At 36.7% G+C, this 19,472-nt stretch overlaps 8 protein-coding genes across 8 annotated transcripts; 5 read left to right on the plus strand and 3 right to left on the minus strand.

Moving 5' to 3' along the window:
- Positions 1 to 589: 589 nt before the first annotated feature.
- On the plus strand, positions 590 to 3,391 carry FDP41_006236 (uncharacterized protein; the record flags this gene model as incomplete). The annotated part of the gene is made up of 1 exon (XM_044709849.1): positions 590 to 3,391. One exon carries the CDS (start codon positions 590 to 592, stop codon positions 3,389 to 3,391), a length of 2,802 nt encoding a protein of 933 aa, XP_044559475.1.
- Positions 3,392 to 3,574: 183 nt separating this feature from the next.
- Positions 3,575 to 5,011, minus strand: FDP41_006237 (uncharacterized protein; the record flags this gene model as incomplete). Its single annotated transcript, XM_044709850.1, has 2 exons — positions 3,575 to 4,363; positions 4,601 to 5,011. The coding sequence occupies 2 exons, from the start codon at positions 5,009 to 5,011 to the stop codon at positions 3,575 to 3,577; spliced, it is 1,200 nt and encodes a 399-aa protein (XP_044559476.1).
- Positions 5,012 to 5,674: 663 nt separating this feature from the next.
- On the plus strand, positions 5,675 to 6,444 carry FDP41_006238 (uncharacterized protein; the record flags this gene model as incomplete). The annotated part of the gene is made up of 2 exons (XM_044709851.1): positions 5,675 to 5,754; positions 5,805 to 6,444. 2 exons carry the CDS (start codon positions 5,675 to 5,677, stop codon positions 6,442 to 6,444), a joined length of 720 nt encoding a protein of 239 aa, XP_044559477.1.
- A 274-nt stretch (positions 6,445 to 6,718) lies between these two features.
- FDP41_006239 (uncharacterized protein) lies at positions 6,719 to 9,679 on the plus strand (the record flags this gene model as incomplete). Its single annotated transcript, XM_044709852.1, has 1 exon — positions 6,719 to 9,679. The coding sequence occupies one exon, from the start codon at positions 6,719 to 6,721 to the stop codon at positions 9,677 to 9,679; it is 2,961 nt and encodes a 986-aa protein (XP_044559478.1).
- Positions 9,680 to 9,751: 72 nt separating this feature from the next.
- Positions 9,752 to 11,104, plus strand: FDP41_006240 (uncharacterized protein; the record flags this gene model as incomplete). Its single annotated transcript, XM_044709854.1, has 1 exon — positions 9,752 to 11,104. One exon carries the CDS (start codon positions 9,752 to 9,754, stop codon positions 11,102 to 11,104), a length of 1,353 nt encoding a protein of 450 aa, XP_044559479.1.
- A 6-nt stretch (positions 11,105 to 11,110) lies between these two features.
- FDP41_006241 (uncharacterized protein) lies at positions 11,111 to 14,326 on the minus strand (the record flags this gene model as incomplete). The annotated part of the gene is made up of 6 exons (XM_044709855.1): positions 11,111 to 12,216; positions 12,316 to 12,736; positions 12,795 to 13,659; positions 13,705 to 13,790; positions 13,836 to 13,995; positions 14,055 to 14,326. 6 exons carry the CDS (start codon positions 14,324 to 14,326, stop codon positions 11,111 to 11,113), a joined length of 2,910 nt encoding a protein of 969 aa, XP_044559480.1.
- A 217-nt stretch (positions 14,327 to 14,543) lies between these two features.
- FDP41_006242 (uncharacterized protein) lies at positions 14,544 to 18,489 on the plus strand (the record flags this gene model as incomplete). Its single annotated transcript, XM_044709856.1, has 2 exons — positions 14,544 to 16,677; positions 16,811 to 18,489. The coding sequence occupies 2 exons, from the start codon at positions 14,544 to 14,546 to the stop codon at positions 18,487 to 18,489; spliced, it is 3,813 nt and encodes a 1,270-aa protein (XP_044559481.1).
- A 51-nt stretch (positions 18,490 to 18,540) lies between these two features.
- FDP41_006243 (uncharacterized protein) lies at positions 18,541 to 19,209 on the minus strand (the record flags this gene model as incomplete). The annotated part of the gene is made up of 1 exon (XM_044709857.1): positions 18,541 to 19,209. The coding sequence occupies one exon, from the start codon at positions 19,207 to 19,209 to the stop codon at positions 18,541 to 18,543; it is 669 nt and encodes a 222-aa protein (XP_044559482.1).
- Positions 19,210 to 19,472: the final 263 nt, after the last annotated feature.

Genomic DNA, 19,472 nt, shown 5'->3' on the forward strand with positions numbered 1-19,472 from the left:
ACGAAAACGGATATTGTGCTTTATTTGATGCGAGCAGGTGATTCTGGTGGTGCAAATGTGAGAGTGTGGTTAGTCATCGTACACGAATAGTTAGTCGTCGTCCTGTCGCTCTGAAACGACGATGACTAACCACACTCTCACATTTGTATGTACATCCATTGGTTCTTCCGACTCGTGAATGTTTCTACGATTGAATCATCGCAGGTGGATATCGTTTTCTCAAATTGAGTAGAGTGGAACACCATCATCATCCAAACCTACAACGATAAAATTGAGAGTGTGAGTATACAACGATTGGTTGAGCAAGTTGAAGAGCAAAGCGCCATTCCGAAAAAAATTAAAAATCTACTGCTGCACGTTATTTTTGTGTGTTGTTCATCATCACTACCACCACAGTGAACAAACACCACCACCATTTTCTCTCTTCCCTTCTACCACCAACCCAACTCTTGCCATCCTCATAAACATCTCTCCAAATATATTCTTCTCGTATCATCATCATTGCCTCTTGTTGTTTCCTTCTGCCTGAAATCATCATCTCGAAGATTTTAAACAACGCATCATCAACTCAAAAAACAACAATCCAGGAATGAACAATCAGAACAACAACACTCCATCATCAAGCGTAGATGTTAAATCTAGCAATAACGGAAAAGCAAGTACCACTTCAATAACAGAAAAGAAAAAGACAACCAGACACAACAGAAATACATTGAAAAAGAAGCCAACCACATCATCACCATCATCACTCAACGGCAGTACTTATTCACAAGGGGCTTCTGCTAATAACGGCACAACACCTACCACCACTACCACTACCACCAATTCCACCTCATCCACCATGACCTTCTCTGCTCAGCAAGTATCACCATCATCATCTCCACCCACTCCTTCCAAAGTCATCTTCTTTAGAAGAATTCCGGCTGATACCACTCAATCAGACCTCAAAGCTCTGTGCCAACCGTTCGGTGCTGTTACCAACATATTACTTTTAAAGAATGGCCAGGCATTGGTTCAATTCGCATACTTGGATGAAGCTATTGATTTCATTGAAGCATACAACCAAGATCCTCCTTCATTTGTTATTAGGGACACAAGAGTGATTCCAAGTTACAGTAGCCATAACGAACTTTCAAAAGGATCAATTTCGAAATCTGACTCAAACTCTAATCAAACAACAAACAATGGAAAACAACAAGAACCAAATCACATTCTTTTGGTTACCATCAGCAAATCAAAAGCTAGTGATGTTACAATTGATGCTCTCAATGAGTTATTCTCTATTGATGGAACATGTCCTATCCAAAAGATTGTCATGTTCAACAAAACTGCAGGATTACAAGCATTAATTCAATACTCAAATGTGGATGATGCCGTTGAAGCTAGAAAACGATTACAAGGAGCAACACCTTTCTCTCCACAGGATCAACTTCTTATTCAATTCTCAAATCTCAAAGATTTGACTGTTCATCAAAACAGTGATAAGGCAAGAGACTACACCAAACAGTCATCTAGTACTTCTACTCCTCCCAGCGTTGCTACTCCATCCGCCTCTTCTCCAACAACAAACGTAGTTACAGCAACAACAACAAGTACTCCATCCATTATGAAAAGAGTTGTTGTTGCAACAGGTACTAGTAGTAATAATAATAATTCTACTGCTATCAACACCAACAAACCAAGCACAACTCCTACCACTACTACATCAAGCACTTCTGCGACAGTCGGTTCTCCACCATCACAACAACCAATTGTTCAGCCTTTGCAGCAAGATCCTCGTAGTCGTAGCAACTCTGCGTCTTCTGGTGTCTTTGAACATCACCAAGTTATCCAACCTCAACACGGAATTCCTCAAACCAGTCCAACTATTTCCTCATTTATGAACAATATCCCCTCCACTGCCATTAATGCACCACCTAATGTTCCAACCACCAATACTCCGAACCGTGTGCCAATCGCTCATTTATCTGACAACAACAATGCAAATCTTATATCCTCAAGCATCTTCTCATATGGTCCGTTCTCTCATAGAGATAGCTTTGCCTTCTCTTCTAATATTCCTTCAAGCCAACATTCACATCACCATCATCTTTCTCATCCATCCAGTGGTCATAACCCAAGTAGCAGTTCTTCTCATCATCATACACACAATCATCATCAGACTAACTCTGTTCAAAACCAATTTTTGAACCCTTCTTTTCTTGCCAGTCACCAACAAACTACCCATCCTTTGGGCCACCATCAGCCATTCACTGCTGACAATCTTATAATGCCCAGCAATGGAGTGATGGTTCTTCCCCAAAACGGATCGCAAACATCAAATAGTGCTCCCAACAGTGCTACACAGTATCGTTTGCTAAACAATGGATTTAGTCAAATGACGAGAAGCAATCCATCAACTCCCTCAAATCCCAATCCAAAGAATCCTAACAATGCTATTAACGGTATTATTTCTGCTCCATCATCTAGTTTACTTCCAACCGACAACAATGCTGGTACCCTTCGATTAAATGTTAACATTCCTCCTTCCTCATCCAGCAATCCATCCAACACTCCATCTTCATCTGCTACATTAGGAACAATTGGTTCTAACATTCCAAGCAGTAGATTACTCTCTACTCCAAACACCCAAACCAATACTCATAGCCCAACAGAAGAGAAAGAAGATACCACAGAACAAGAAGAGGAAGAAGAAGTTATTGATGAAAATGATTTGGAATCAAAGGATCCAAATTCAGAGAAATCATCTGTTCTTTTGGTGTCCAACTTCAATGACAAGATTGTGAATTGCGATTTATTGTTCAACTTGTTTTCATGCTATGGATACATTTATAGAATTAAGATTTTTAAAACAAAACCTGATCATGCTCTTGTTCAAATGGCTTCTCACAAACAGGCATTGAATGCTATCAACAGTTTGAAGGGACTTCAAATCTTTGGAAAAACTCTTTCTGTGAACTTTTCCAAGCATACTTTTATTAACAGCAGTAAGAGCGATAGTAACATGAAAGATTTTACCAAAACAAATCTAAACAGATTCCCACGCAATCTATCAACTTCTCCTTCTTCCAACTCACCAACTACTGGCAAACAACACAAACTCTATATGTGTCAACCAACTCAAACTCTTCACATTTCCAATGTTCCTTTTGAAAAGGATGATAAAGGAAGAGAAATCTTAACTAACATTTTCTCCAAGTTTGGAGAAATTGAAGGGCTAAGAGTTTTCAGACATAATGACAAGCCAATGGCTTTGATCAAATTTAAAACAGTTACTGCAGCTGCTGAAGCACTTGCATCTCTTCACAATGAGACCGTTTCAGGAAAGCACATGAAGGTTGCTTTTTCTCTTAATACAGTCGTTACTCAGAACAACAACAAGAAGCAATAACGTAACGTTAATGTGGTGGTAATGTTGCGTGATGCTTATTAACAAGTAAACAAGTTCTTCTAAAATTTTAAATAAGGACAAACTTTTTTTGCCAAGTGTGAATGGAAAGTATGCCGTTGATCAAATTTGATGTGAAACAACTACAATATCGTATTCACTGATCATCAACCACATTTTGAAATTTTAATTAAGGACAAACCTTTTTCGCCCATACTTGGTGTAGTGATTGCTAAAAGTTTCAAGAGTGGGAAGAGAACCATAATCACTATTTGAAAGTCGTGACAAATCTTCCTTCACCCTTCCTTCGTTCTTTCGAGACAACATGGTCTTGAAGGATTTATCGAAATCATCCTCAACATTTGTGTGGTGCTCTTTGGGCTGCTTAGCGTCTTTCTTTTCTTTCGTCTTCATTTCCTTCTTGTTGTACAAATCCGACGAATGTATTGTAGTGTTTGGTGTAAGTGAGTAACAACGTTTCTCTGTCTCTTCAAGCTTGGAAATATTTTTCTTTGGGTCTTGCTCTAATTGAAACGGATTTTGCTTTTGAGGAGGAAGAGTGTATTGGTAGTAGCTCTCCATCTTGGACTTCTTTGGAGATCCTGGCTTTTTGTTTTCCAAATGCGGTGGTTTTGGCAAAATTTCATCCAAATTGAGAGCTCTTCTCACAGTTGCTGTAGTCAACTGATCCGTATCGCTGTAGTTGTAATTTTGTTTTTGCAATTTTTCATTTGTCAATTCATTGGCCATTCTCTCGAGCCTCAAACGTTTCTCATCCACAAGAAAGTCAAAATTTTCTGTCCATGAGTTCCGAATGGCATTCTCTGTCTTTATCGCATTTCTCCATATCCGATCATTATTTACGATCATTGATGGATCTCCATCCTTCCATCTCATCCCAAAGGTTGAGTTTTCAGTTTTCCCTTTGCTCATTCGTATTTGATTTTTTTTTGAATTTATTTTAGAAAATTGCGTCTACAGATTTAAAAGTTTGAACGTAACGGCTATATGAGAGAGATGATACTTGAATGAGCACTTCTTTGAGAGATGGAATGCATTCATATTCTTTTTGGGTGAAATCATCATGATGATGATGTTGTATCATAACCTTGGAAGAAAAGAAGCCTTTACAGAGAGTTTTGTATCATTCCTTTACAACAACTCTCTCTCAAGATTTTCTCCCTTTCCATCATAAAAGTAGCCTTTCCATACCTTTCCATCTTCGCTAATGTACCTTCCCTTTCCATGCATTTTGTTGTTGACAAAGGTACCCTCATATCGTTGAGTTTTGTTGGGCCATATAAACACTCCAGTGCCTTCCATTTGGCCCTTAACAAAATCTCCCTCATATTGAGCTCCATCAGCCCATATCATTTTACCTTTTCCATGAATCATGTCGTTTTCAAAAGTACCTTCATAAATGTTGTTTCCGTCTTTATAAATCCCGAACCCATGTTTTTGCTTTTGCATGGTTTCTTCGTTTAAAATCCATTCTCCATCGTAGGTAATGTCATCACTAAAATAAAAGAGACACTTTCCCGATCTCTCTTCATCACTTAATTCCTTTCGATTGCCTCCAGTAGGTTTCTTCTTGTTGTCTTTGGTTGCGTTCGTTGCTGACATTTTTTTGGCGCCTTTATTTAAATCAATTTGAACAAAAACAGCAAACGGAACAAAGCCAACAAACGGAACAAAGCACTGATCTTGCAAGCTTCGTTAAACACTCTGAGTGTGGAAGCCAAGGGAAAGGACCCAACGCCACTTATACATGTGGCTCTTAAATAATATTGTGTGTTGTTAGAAAGCGGAGGAGAAAATTTCGAGCGCCATTGAAATCTCTGTCAATTTCAAAATCACAAGAGGGACATTTGAATACCTTAGAACACCCTAAATGACGATGAATATGACCGCAATGAGTGCATGTCTTGGATGTATATGCCTCGTTAACAATGTAAACATGACACCAAGTAAATTCTCTTGGTTTGCGTAGAAGTCTTTCTTTGAATCGGTAATGATTGCTCTTGCCGTTTTGCTACCAATCTTTATTTGGGCTTTTTTCACCATCTCTTGCGTATTGAATTCTGGGAGTAAAATGATTCTATATGACTTGCACAACCAAGTCTTTTTTTGGCGGTAATTATTGTTGTACTGAAAATACTCTCAGGAGTGGTGCTTGTCAATTTTTTAATATTCTAAAGTGTTCTTGTTGACATGGTCATTTATTCTCAGAGCCACTTTTGGCTCTTGCTGTTGTTTATTCCTTCCAAACAAAAAAATTGCCGAATCATGTCATCATCATCATCGGGATCGGAAAAGAAAAAATCAACAAAGGGTATTTTGAAGAAATATAAAGAAAATAAGAAGAGGTAAATATACAAGATGACCGATGATTGAATTTTGTTACATATTGTTCAAGTCAAATTTCAATTCATTTCGATGAACGAAATTTGTTAGAAAATGAAGAAATTAAGAAAATAATTAAAGAAAATTGCACAACGATCAATGAAGCAAAAACACCTTTTAGATATGCTCAAGACTCTGATTCAGAAGGAGAATATGACCCACATATTCCTCGATTAATGTCGCCGATGGAACACATGGATCGGATTACAAGTGCTTTGGAACGAAAACTTGCTCATCCTTCATCATCAACAACCACAGCTTCCGATGACCAAATGGTGGACGAAGAAGCCCTCAATGACAGGAAAGAAAACAATTTCGAACAACCACACACAACATCATCTTTGTCGCATTCGATACCAATATCTAAGCATGTTCACATATCTGACGATGAAATGTTCGTCGATGAATTTCAACATTCACCAAGTAAACACATTGGATTTTCACTTGAGAAAGATTATTCACAGTTCAATACAAATGAAAGACCTGAAGGAGACCATGAACATGAAAGTCCAGAATTCAAAAGAAAAAGAAAGGAACATTATAATGAATATATTGTGATGAAGAAGATGAAAGAACGAAATCGAAAGTACTTTGAGAATGGGGAAGAGAGTGACGAGGAGAGCAGTAGTGATGACGATGAGAACGAACAATAATTGATGAGTGGAAACTTTCTCAGTGAACATTTCTTAATTGAATGAATGTGTGAAGCGATCTTTCTGTTGTTGCATATCTGTTCTCGCAATCATGAGCTTGAGTGTCTAATGTTCCGTAAAAGATTGGCACCAATAAAAAAGATTGCAATTTAATTGGTGGAAAATTTTCATCATCATTACAAAAAAATATTCTTTTTTGTAACAACAGCCATATTGTAACACCCGCACGTGTGGTAATTCGTTTTTGTAACGGCCTATCAATTCAGCACCAGGAATGGAAGCCGGAAACAAGCAACAACAAGAAGGAGAGCAAACCAATCATGTCCAACAACGAGAAGATGAGGAAATGGTAAATATTGAAAATGATGATGATGAAGAAGAGGAGGAGGACAACGACGGTCATACCGGAATGGATGATGATGCTGCTGCTCAGCAACACGCTCATCATCTCTACCAAATGCAACTGCAAGGAGCAGCAGGCTATATTCATCATCATGGTACCGATATGAGTGCTGCCACAGATCCTTCTATGGTTTCTGCTGGCTCTGCTTTTGTTCATCCTGCCTACGCCCAGGGCATGGAAGCCTTCTATGCTGGTATTCCGACATCAGCAGACTATGCCATGCAACAGCAATATTACCTTCAACAAAGCATGCAAATGCAACGTTTTATTGCAACTCTTCCTCCAGTTCAACAACAACAATATTTGGCTCAAATGCAAGCATCCCGAAATCCACAATTCATGAAATATGCTGCCGCTTTATCTGCTCAACAAAAGTACGGTGCTGGTAGCTCCTCCTCTGTTCCTACGAGTAGTAGTAGTAGTAGTGGTAATGGTAGTAGCCACCAATATGCCAATGGTAGTAGCGACCCTACTGGTGGTGGTGGTAGTGCGACTCCAACATCACCCCCTTCATCTCCAACAACAGCAGAAAACGGTTCCAAGAAGAAGAGAGGAAAAAAGAACAGCTCTTCGGCCACTGGAAGCAACCTTATTGACTCGGGTAATGGTGAAAGTAAAAAGGGAGAAAAGACAAGACAACGAGCTGTGAGGCACAACTGGACCAAAGCTCAAGACGATGCCTTGATGAAAGCAATCAGCTCTCAACAATACAGCGAGAATGGACAAAAGATTCGTTGGACCAAGATTTCTCAAGAGGTATTCGGAAGCAAACTCACTCCACAAAGCGTTTATCAGAGATATATGAGAGTGATTAATCCAAAATTGAATCATAGGGAGTGGACGATTGCTGAAGATAAGAGATTAACAGAATTATATCATGAAATGGGTGATCAATGGGCACAAATCGCTAAAAAGATGAATGGAGTTCGTGCAGATGTTTGGATCAGACAAAGAGCTGTAAGACTTGGTCTTATATCTGAAGCTGCTGCTGCAGCATCTGCAAGCGCCAGTACATCTTCAAAACCATCCAAGAAAAGAAAAGACGATGAAGCTGAAGATGATGCTCTTGAAATTGAGGGAGAGACTGAGGGTAAGAAAAAGAAAAGCAAAAAGAAGTCTTCAAAGAAAAAGAAGAAGAAAAAAGCCTCTCATGACAGTGATGAAGAAGATTCAAAGATTAACAAGGCGGAGGACTCTTCTTCTGAAAAAAGATGTGGACGACGTAAGAATCCAAATCCACGAAGAGGAGAAGTGAGCATTATATTCTCTCCTTTGTCAACTCAAGAGATTGAGGTCAAACAAGAAGATCAAGAAAAAAACACTGTGATGACAACATCCAATCATGTCGTAGTTGAAGGAAACCCAAGATCAAAAGTCTTCTTGCAACGAAAGATTCGAAAGAAACATGCTCCAAAATTCAATAATTTGGACGCTATTTTGAATCATACCTACGATGTGATGCCACAAGAAAAGTATATTTCTGTAAGCATCAGATCATCTGACATTTTCCGCAATTTCCAACCAATTCCCGATCATCCCCTTAAAGTGGACTGTCTTCTAGGCCTTTATTTTGGAACTAACGAAAAAAACGTTTGCCTATCATCCTATAGGACCATGGTTGCTGAGCCAGAGCATATCGTACAGTTGGATGTATCTTTTCCTACCAATCTAGTTTCATTCTTCTCCAAATGCAAATTGAGAAGAAATACAAAGAGCTCACTATTCTTATGTGTAGCCCTAAGACAGGCAGCATTGGTTCATGCTATAGATGATGATCCTAATGTTCATACAATACCTTTATATTGGGACAAACACAACTATGGAGCAACAGTGTTTTCTTACCATACAATTGCAGGGTTTTTATCAGGCCAATATCCTTTGCATTTAAAAACATCGACTGGTATTATGCTTCAATCACCTTTAACCATCAATGTGAAATTTTTAGATAAGCCTGACAAATTGAGTGACTATCCACTAGAACTATCCAAGGTTCACTATAGAGAGCTTTCTAACCATCTCAATATGTCCACAAACTCTCAAGGTATCGATACCAATATTGACCATCAAGAAGATATTGTTCAGTTTATGATTTACAAGGCCAATTATATCAACTCACATACAAGAGGAGTTGAGAGACTTTGGCTACGTTGGGACATGAACTGTCCTCTAGAAGATGACTTTGATTCTGGAAATATGATGATTATGGCAAATACAGATGAAGACTCTTTTGCTCAACTAAAGAAACACCTCTCTGAAAAGCATGGAGACAGATTTGAAATTCAGTTTGAAGGAAGAGAAGGAGAAACTGGTACTTATGTTATAAGTATGAACCAATATAAGAATTGGTATAATCAAGTTCAATACATGGATAGAAAACGGTTAATGCTGCTTGATCCTTCCACCATGGATGCTTCTCAATTAACTCCAGTTCAAAAACAATTTATGGATATTTGGAATAATTTCCTTCTCGACAACTACAAACTATTAATGTCGGATGTGGATTCATTTGAGGCATGTCGTGCACTCTACATTTCAGAAAAATCCAAATTAGATGCAGATGAAATGAAAGAAATATTGGCACACCAGTTCTTGAGATTGACAAGCTTGAATGTTATCTCTCCTTCACAATTCATGAGTCTTTTAGATGAAGCAAAGATTCCATTAACAGCGGCACTCCAACAACAAATACAGCAAATTCAACATATCCAACAGGTGCAACAAACCATGCATTACGCTCAAATGCAAATGGTGCAACAAAATATGCATGTAGCCGCAGCTCTTGAGGGTCAGGAAGAAGAAGAGGAAGACGATGAGGGCGAAGAGGAAGAATAAAGATGGGATTGAAAACCAGTCAAGATCACAACAACACACTTGTGAATGGTGTGCAAAAAGTACAACAAAAAAATGATTCCACAAACACCAAACACAGATTTGTCATCATCCGAAGCATCATCTGCTTCAATGGTGGATGATGATGCAATGAACATCGTTTTGTCATCCTCCTCAACCAATTCTATCTCAAGTACTTCCTCTCTTCCTCTCATAAAAGAAGGAGATACAATTCTCATTAAATTAAACAGCGGTTCAATGATTTTACAACAACATGTAAAACCCGAAACACAAGTCAAAATTGGAAAGAAACAAACCATCGCATTGAAACATTTAATTGGCCAGCCCTATTATGCATATTATGAGGTAATAGGCCCATCATCAGACTCGAGCGACGGAGATGGTCAATCGGAAAAAGACAAGAAGAAGAACAACAAATCATCTTCCTCTGTTCTCATTAAACGCATGTTGTACGATCCTGATAAAGAAGAAGCCATGACTTTTGAACCAGGTGATGAGGAACAAAGTGCCGAAGAACAACAAATGGATGATGAAGAAAAACTAAATAGATTAATTGACGATAACAGATCTCAAACTTTGACACAAGATGAAATTTTAGAGTTGAAAAAACAAGGTGTTGAAGGAAAGGAAATTATCAACAAATTAATTGAGGGAAGTAAATCATTCCAAGTTAGGTCACAATTCTCTCAGCAAAAATATCTCAAAAGAAAGAAGAAGAAATATCTTACCTATTTTAAAGTCATTGATCCATCCGCATATGATATTTGTGATTTCTACTTTATCAAGAATCCAGAAAAAATTAGTCATATGAGGGTTGATGGTTTGGCACAACTTTTGACACTAGGTTCTGTTTTTCCCAATAGAAAGGTCATGGTCATGGAAACATGTATGGGTTTAGTGACAGCGGCTGTTTTTGAAAGAATTGGACAATATGGTGAAATTATTCGAGTATGTCCTGATGACATGATAGGTAAACATGTTCATGCAGTAACATACCTCAATATCCATAAGGGAGTTGCCAATGCAGTGATTAAGGACGTCTCCTTTGGAAAATTAGCTTATGTCAGAAATTCAGAGACAAATGCAATGCAAGATGAAGCTGTTGTGAGCGAGGAATATTTGGTCGACTGTTTATTGATTGCCACTAATCAATTCGATCCATTGTCTGTTCTTTCCAACTTGTATCCTTTTTTAAGAGAGTCAGGAACTTTTGCTATTTATTCTTCCTACAGAGAGTGTCTTGAACAATGTCACAACAAACTCAAGGAAGATAAATCAGCAGTTTTGGTTCAATTAACAGAGACATGGATGAGAGAATACCAGGTATTACCAAAAAGAACTCATCCAATGATGACAACATCAAGCTCAAGCGGTTACATTCTTTCAGGAATAAAAACCTTCGTCTAAATCATTTTAATTTAAGCTGTTAAGCGTCGCGTGTTCTTTTTGCAAACTGTCACTCAACGATCGTCGGCGTGAGGATGTTAATGGCAGTGGAGAAGGGTTTGTCTTCATACTTGGTCGAACTGAAGAAATTAAATCGCCAGAAGAAGGGGTTGGTGTCCTTGTTTGCTTGACAGGACTATTCCTTCTCCTCAGTGTTTTTTTAGAAGATGAACTGGATTGTTGATGCTGTGGGTGAGGTGTCTCTTCTCTTTCCTCAACTTGCTGTTCCTCACTGTTATTGCTATTGGAGCTCATATTTACACTGTCTTCACTCTCTGCCGTGGAACTTGAGAAGCCAGGGGTAATAGGACTAACATCTGTAATGGACTTTGGAGTGTCAAAGGCATTCAACGATTGTATATCGGGAGTTTTAGCTGTTGACATGCTTTGTTTCTTCTCGAGGCTCGTTCTTTCTGGCGTGCCACTATTTGTTGCATCTTCACCAATAACAAGGTTAGATTCTTGTAGCTTTTTTTCTCTCAATTTTTCCTTAATTTGTTTGTTTTCTTCCATGACCGCTTTGTTAATATCTAAAATTCTTCTATTTGTGATATTGAGCTGTTCCACTTGTTCTTCCAATTCTTTCACTCGTCCAATGGAGCTGAGTTGAGCACTGTTTTTCAATGTTTGTCTCAATCGATCTTCACTTTCAGCTGCTTTTTCCTTTTCAAAAGCCATTAATCTTTCACTGGACTTGAGTTTGGCATTCTTGTTACTAATTTCTCTTTCCTGCCTTCGTATAATCTCTCTCTGTGATTCTAATTCATTATTCAGCCGAGTAATATCATCTTGATATTTTCGATTGGCTTCTTCTAAAAACTTTTTATGATCCAAAGTACTCGAAAGCAGTTCGGAAGTTTGTTTCAAAGTTTCTTCAGCATTTAAGTTTTGTTGACGAGCCTTTTGATAACTATCTTTGAGTTTAGATATTACTTCTTGTAACTCATAAATACTATGTTGTAAATCTTGCTTATTTTCTTGTAACAATTTGAGAGTATTTTGAAGATTAATATTTTCCTCTTTTAAAGCATCATTTTCCATTCTCTCAGCATGAATTTGATCTTCATATTTCACTTTATCATCACATAATTGAAAATATAGTCATTCATAAAAAAGTTCAAATAATATCATTAACATTAGGATTCAAATTAATTGAATTCCATCCTACATACCTTTCATTTCCTTTGACTCTGACCTCAAAATCTCGACTTGTCGTTCAAGTTGTTGTATTTCTTGAGAAAGTCGACCTTGCTCCAATCTTGAGTTTTTAATCTCTTCTCCTTGTTCTTGAATGGTTCCATCTTTAATGGATATTTCTTTTTTCAGGCGCTTGGCGACATTGTTCAAGTTGAGAAGTTGTTCTCGAAGTTTGTTTTTTGCATCCATTAGATTTGAAATTTCATTGTTGAGTTGTTGTTGAATAGATTCGAGTCTCTCATCACATTCTACTCTTAATTGAGACACTTCAGAATTTTTTTCTTCTATGAGAGTGTTAAGAGTTTTGTTGTGATAGTAAGGAAGTGTTTCAAACATCCATCGCATGAAGAATTCTACAAGTACATGATTTTTATCACCTTTAGATCGTTCACTGAACTGTGTATTGTGAGTTAAATGTTGATTCTTGTTGAATTCCAAATGAAATAATACTTACATTCTCAATGGCATTTCTCAAAGAATAATTGACATCATCAATAGACCTAAATGTGTCAATATTTGATATTATTTCAGAAAATGTGGAGACCACCACTTGTGAATTCATTTCAAAATTCAAACTTTTGGATTCTTCTCTCACAAGTTTAAATATCGAAGCAATGGACTCTTGCAAAGCGGTTAAATGAACATGAACATCTCCCATCACTGTTTTAGAGTTCTCCACAAAATGATTCATTGCTTCTTGTTCGTATTCAAAATGAGCATTTTCTAGTTCGTTCTGATCAACGCATTGTTTGACAAGTTTTTGCATTTTGCTTTTGTAAATTCGAAGAGCTTCTGCTTGTAAAGTGTCACATTCGTGTTTAACGACATTGTTCCAACAGGAATCAATCACAATAGATCCTTCATTCATTGCATTGCAATAATTTTCGCAAAGACTTATGAACATTCTTCCATTTAGCATTTTCCCAGAAAATTCTTTTGGCTTAATGTTTGAAAATATTTTTTCTTTCAAAATTTCAATTTGTTGTCTAAATTCGAATCGAATATCATTAACATCCACTTTGGATGCGTTTTGTAATTTTCTTTCGTCATGAATCGGTCGCAATAAAGTAAAACAATCTCTATCTGTGAAATAATGTTTGAGGGAGGTTTTGATTTGTTGTTTTGCTCTTTCAGTCTCAGATACTATACGATCTTCGACGGCTAAGGCATTCTCTAAATATTCTTTGGAGGAAATTCTTCGTCCTTCGACATTTAAATCCAAAGTAAAATCTCTAACTACCCATAGAAACGAAGGGAACAATGAGTTCACATCACTTCTAAGCTTTGATCTTATATACTTGGATAATTCTGTCACGAGACTATTCCAATATGTCAGAATTGTTGATTCACAAAAGAAAACTTACCCTAGTCTAGTTATTGCATTGTCATCAATGCTTCCAACGCTATTATAGATAAAGAAAGAGCTCAATAGGAGAGAGAGAGCAAATATCTGAACCGAGATATTAAATTCTTGTTTCTTTAACAAAATACATACCTGAGTGTCATAGGTTTCATTTGCACAAAAAGAGCCAATACCTTCAGAGTCGATGATTAATAATCTAAAATCGGAATGATTCTTATTGGACACTTTTAGAGGTACACTCCAAACCCATAATCCTTTAGTACACGGCATTACCGTCGGACTAATAGAAAAGCTTTTCAATATGTTTGTATTGGATCACCATATGAGTACATCATGAAAGATTCTACATACCCATCATTTCGATCCAAAATCTGGTTCAATAAAAAGCTCTTTCCCGATCGATATACCCCAGCGATGGAAAGCACTGCAATGGGTTCTTTAATTTTTGAAATGATTTCAACGGATTTTTTATCAACTTGAAATTTCCCATCGACATGAGAAATCAAAGGAAGTTGTTGTGGTTTTTCTTGAAAAGAGGTGGTCGTTGAGGTGGTGGAGATGCTCATCATGGATGAATGATGATGATTCATGGAAGGAGAGCCAACAACACTTGAAGATTCCATTTTTTTATTTAAGGATTTTTGTACAAAATTTTGGCGCCAAACTTTGGAGGAGGTATAAATTCCTTGCCAAGTCGACTAGTATACAGTCTGGCCAATATTGATATTCAATAATAGTAATATTTCTTGTTGAATCACACACTTTCTTCAACGTTCAAGATCAAAGACAATGATTGTCCTTTTCTTTTTTTAGATTTGTTATTTGAAATTTTAAATAAAAATGCACAACCATTCGAGAAACCTCCGATCAAGGAAATCCTCCTCGTTGGACATTCCCACATCCATGTTACCAGTGGTAGATGCTATTTGTTTGGGATATCCATCCATCAGTAGAGAGAGAATCATCGTGTTATTGAAAAAGTATCATTATTCGGAACAAAAAGTGAGAGAATATTTGGATCAATGGATGAGAACGATGAGTCAGTCATCATCATCCTCTTCTTCTTCTTCTTCTTCTCTCGGAACGAGTAGTGTTGGTGGAAGTATCAGTGCTCTCTCGGATCCGAATCATCAAAATCCATTTGCATCATTATCATCTGTATCAACCACACCAATAACCACAACCACTACTACTCCTCCTCTTCTTTCAGAATTCTCTCCAAGCAAATTTGTAAATAATAATAACGAATTAGCGGACAAGTTTGAATTGAAGAACGATCAAACACCAACCACCACCACCACCACTACATCTCCAATGATGATTAATTTATCTGTACATGATCAACAAATTCATTTTGAATCAAATCCGACTCGAATCGTATACTCGGAATCGTCAAATTCAAAAAACGTTAAAGCAAAAAGAAAGGGAAATGTTTCTTCACACATTTTTAAATTAGCATCTCAAATTGACTCGTCAGCTCTATCATTGACTGATACTTTTCTGCAAATTACTCAATTTAGAAATTCTCTGGATGAATCATTGTTTGAATTGAGCGGATTGTTGAAAGAAGAAATTAAAGGAGTTTCTAACACTCAAAACGTGGAATCATTACCTCGATCTACTGCTCTGCAAGTAGACCTTGTAAATAGACAATTAGCAGAGTTAGAAGTTTATGAACAAAATCTTCACCATTTCATCGCTCAAAATAGTAATGCAAATATAACACCAGAAATTTTGAATGGAGTGGAGACAAGAGAGAAAATGAGACATGAAGTATTGTGCAATTTACGAAATTTATCAAAAGAACTTTACGACAAGCTCACAATTTACGAACAAAACGAAAAACTAGTTTCTAACATTTCCGAAATGGAACGACTTTTCAATCTTGTACAACCCAAATACCAATCCACCAACATCAATATTTCACAAGACAGTAATTTTGTTGAATTATTATCTAACGCAGAGAAATACACAGAATACATCAAAAAGGCGAACCAAAAGTTATCACTGGCATACCAAAAAACAAATAAGGCCTATTTTGAACTTTTGAATGCTCTTCAAGATGAAAAAAGACTCATTGAAGAGTTTAAGAATGAAACGGAAATGTCAACCGATGAATGTGCTAGAACAATTGTGCAGTTAACTCCTGCATTTGTGCAATGCTGCAAAAATTCAGACACGTTAAATCTGAACGAAAATGTCACTCATATCAAGGAACTGCAATCTTTTTATTCGAAAAAAATTGATGAATTGAGAATATCGGTGGATACAAAAACCAAACCAGACTTAAAATCGATGGAACAAATATATTCAACTCTTTGTGGATTGAAATCAGAATTAAGAGAAGCTAAAAGAAATCATTTAAAACTAAAATTCATGAAAGAATCACATGAAATCGATGGAGCAAGTAAGGAAGTTTTATCGTCTTTGGAAACACAAGTTCAACAAGCAAGTGCTGTTGTCAATGAATGTGAACAAAAAATTCAAACATTGGAAAAGGATATTGAAACTCTGAGCCAAACTCATCCAGAAGTGACTCTCTACTTGAATACTATTTCAAAACAAGAGATTCAAATACCTAATCTATTGAAAGACTCCAAACTTGAAGTGAAAAGATCGTTAAAAGATTATGAAATTCTAAAATATATTAATCCGAGAGTTTTGAAAGTGAAATTTGCAAATAAGATATCCATTTTGAAACAATATTCATTCTCGGATGAATCGAGTCGAAGACAATTCATTAAGGAAGTTCACATTTTATACAAACTCAATCATCCTTGTGTGGTCAAGTTAGAAGCTTTTTTCATTGAGAAAGATTTTGTCCATGTTCAAATGGAATATAGAGGAGATCAAACATTGAAAGAATGGCTCTCCTCCACTAAATCTCGTTCTGAATTTGAAAAAAGACACATTTTCCATTCCATTGCACAAACCATGAAATATATTCATGACAATGGAATCATTCATTGTGATAGTAAGTAGTAGTAATTCAATGAATTTCTGTTCAATGTCATGATTCTTTTCAATGTCATGAATCATGTTGATATTATCATCATCATTATGAATCATTGATATACTCAATCATCATGTTGATACTCAACACACAGTCAAACCTGATAACATTGTACTCTCTCCTCTCTTCTCAACCTTGACTCGATCATGCGAACCAATCATCATGATGGAACAACCACCACAACAACATCAGGAGGACAATGACATTGCACACATGTATCGACCCATTCTCATTGATTTTGACATTTCCAAAGATACTCATTCTCTCACAAAAAGTTCCATCACCATTCGAAGTACACTTGGATTTATGGCTCCTGAATTGGTTCATGCAACGTTTGGTAGGAATGAGGAATTCACACGTTCACTCATTTCTCCAGCCATTGATGTTTGGGCCTTTGGAGCCATGATGTTCAAAGCATATTTTCCAGATCATGAAATCATCATCATGCCCAATGAGAGTAGTGCTACCATTCCAGATCATTATGAGAATGTCTATCTCAAAGATTTACTTTCACAATGTCTTCAAAAAGATCCTAAACAACGCATTTCTGCACAAGACCTTGCTTCACACATTTACTTTCATTCTTCAATCTTTCATGAACTTTCATTGCACGGTCAGATTGTCACAACAGAAGACAAGATGCAATCATTTAGTCGATTCTTGTATCACTACAAAAGAAGAATGCAAAGAGAAAAGTCTGAAATTATTCAAATCAAAATGAAGAGAGAGAAACTTGTCAACCACACCATTGAAGCATTTTCATCTTTGAATTCTGAAGATTTATTGCAACGTTTACAAATTCAATTTTATGGTGAAATTGGACATGATTTGGGAGGTTTAACCTCAAACATGTACACTGAATTTTTCAAGCAATGCATTTCTCCAGAATATGATTTATTTGAATGTGGAAATAGCAAAACAAAAACCTTCTTGCCAAAATCAAGTGCTGATCCGAAAATATTTGAAGCCATTGGTAAAATATTAATTAAGGCAATTTATGATCAAAGAGTCATTCCTGAAGTATTCTCCCCTTTTTTATTTAAATTTCTATCGTACAAACCTAATACAATGAATGATGATCTCAACTTCACTAAACTTGTGATAACATTTAGAGATTTAGAATTGTTCGATGAGACAATGGCCAATTCGCTACGTTTGTTACTGGCTCATAGTGGAGTTGATGAATGGTGTCTGGACTTTTCTGAAATTCCAGGATGTGAAGAAAAGTTGGTCACCGATGAAAACAAGAAGGATTATGCATTACTTAAAATTAGACATGTCATGCTGACACAAAGATTGGAACAATTGAAAGCTCTTAAAAAAGGTTTTGAATCGATTGAAGAATTACAACAGTCACAACTCATTATATTTTCATGGAAAGAGCTCATGTTGTTATGTTGTGGATCTGACTATATTGACGCTCAATCGATCATTTCCTTGTTGAAATTTAAAGGATTTTCATCGAATAGCTCAACACCAAATTACCTTATTGAAGTAATATCACATTTTTCCACAGTTGAGTTGAGACAATTTATTGAGTTTGTCACTGGGTTGTGTGGCTTTTCTTATGCTTGGTCTCAACAAGGATCTACTCAACAACGATATATCACCATCCAAAGAGTTTCATCATCAAGAGATTCTCTTCCTGTATCTCATGTGTGTTCATTTACCTTAGACATGCCAGACTATGATGATAAGGATTTACTGAAATTGAAATTGTTGCAAGCAATTGATTTCTCTTCCAACTCAATGACAGGATTTCACATCATTTAGAATGGTTGAAGAATAAAAAACTCGGCCTAATGAAACAAAATTGCTCAACATTTATTCGGATTCGGCACCAAGAGTTGGAAGTTGAACTACTAATTCTCCTCCAATTAGTTGTTCGTTAATATTCACATTCTTCAAAGCATTGACTGTCAACTCTTCAATTCTTTTCATTAGTGCAATATCACTGTCATCATGGTTCGTCGATGTTTGATCCGAAGTGTTTGTATTTGATGATGTTTTTATGATATATTCAATCACTCCTTGGTTATCTATTGAATCAGACATTGGGACCGAGAAAATATTTGAATCTTTCAGTAATTTATCCACTTGTTTCATTCGTTCTTCATTTTCTGGTTCTTCCTCTTCGCCATTATACATATTATCATAATCTCCACCTCCCATTAGATTAGGACTATGACTCACATAAATAAACTTTTTAGTGGTCTTGTTCAAAATTTTATCAAACATTTCTCGTTCTTTCATCCGAAAATCAGTCCAACTTTCAGCCACAGATTTTGCAACCGTCGGATCATCATTGAGTTGGTTTCCTGTTTTTGCCGTTAGTGGGTTTGAATGTAGTGTATTTTGATTGTTTTGATTGGCTGATGGAGTGGTTTGATTTGTTGGTGCATGTCCCGAAGTTTGGTTGTTGTTGGCAGCAGTATTGGTTTTTTCTCTCTTTGAAGAAGAGACGTCTTGTTGTTTCGATTGGTCACAACCCATTTTTTATTTTAATTTATTTAATCATTTTAATTATTATTTTAATTACTGAAATTTCCATCACCACCACTATGAACCGTTCAACGATGTGATCTGGTCCACGAGAGGGTTCAATTGTTCAACTAGTCCATTAATGAGTGATGTTTCACCTCCTCCTTGAGCAATCATTGTGTTAAACATGCATTCCACTCGAAGCATCAAATTCTCCACATGGTTTCCATTCTCATCTTCCAATCGGAGGGTCAAATGAAAGACTTGGGCCAGCA

Source organism: Naegleria fowleri (assembly GCF_008403515.1).
Source record: "Naegleria fowleri strain ATCC 30894 chromosome Unknown tig51, whole genome shotgun sequence".
Taxonomy (NCBI): domain Eukaryota; phylum Heterolobosea; class Eutetramitea; order Acrasida; family Naegleriidae; genus Naegleria; species Naegleria fowleri.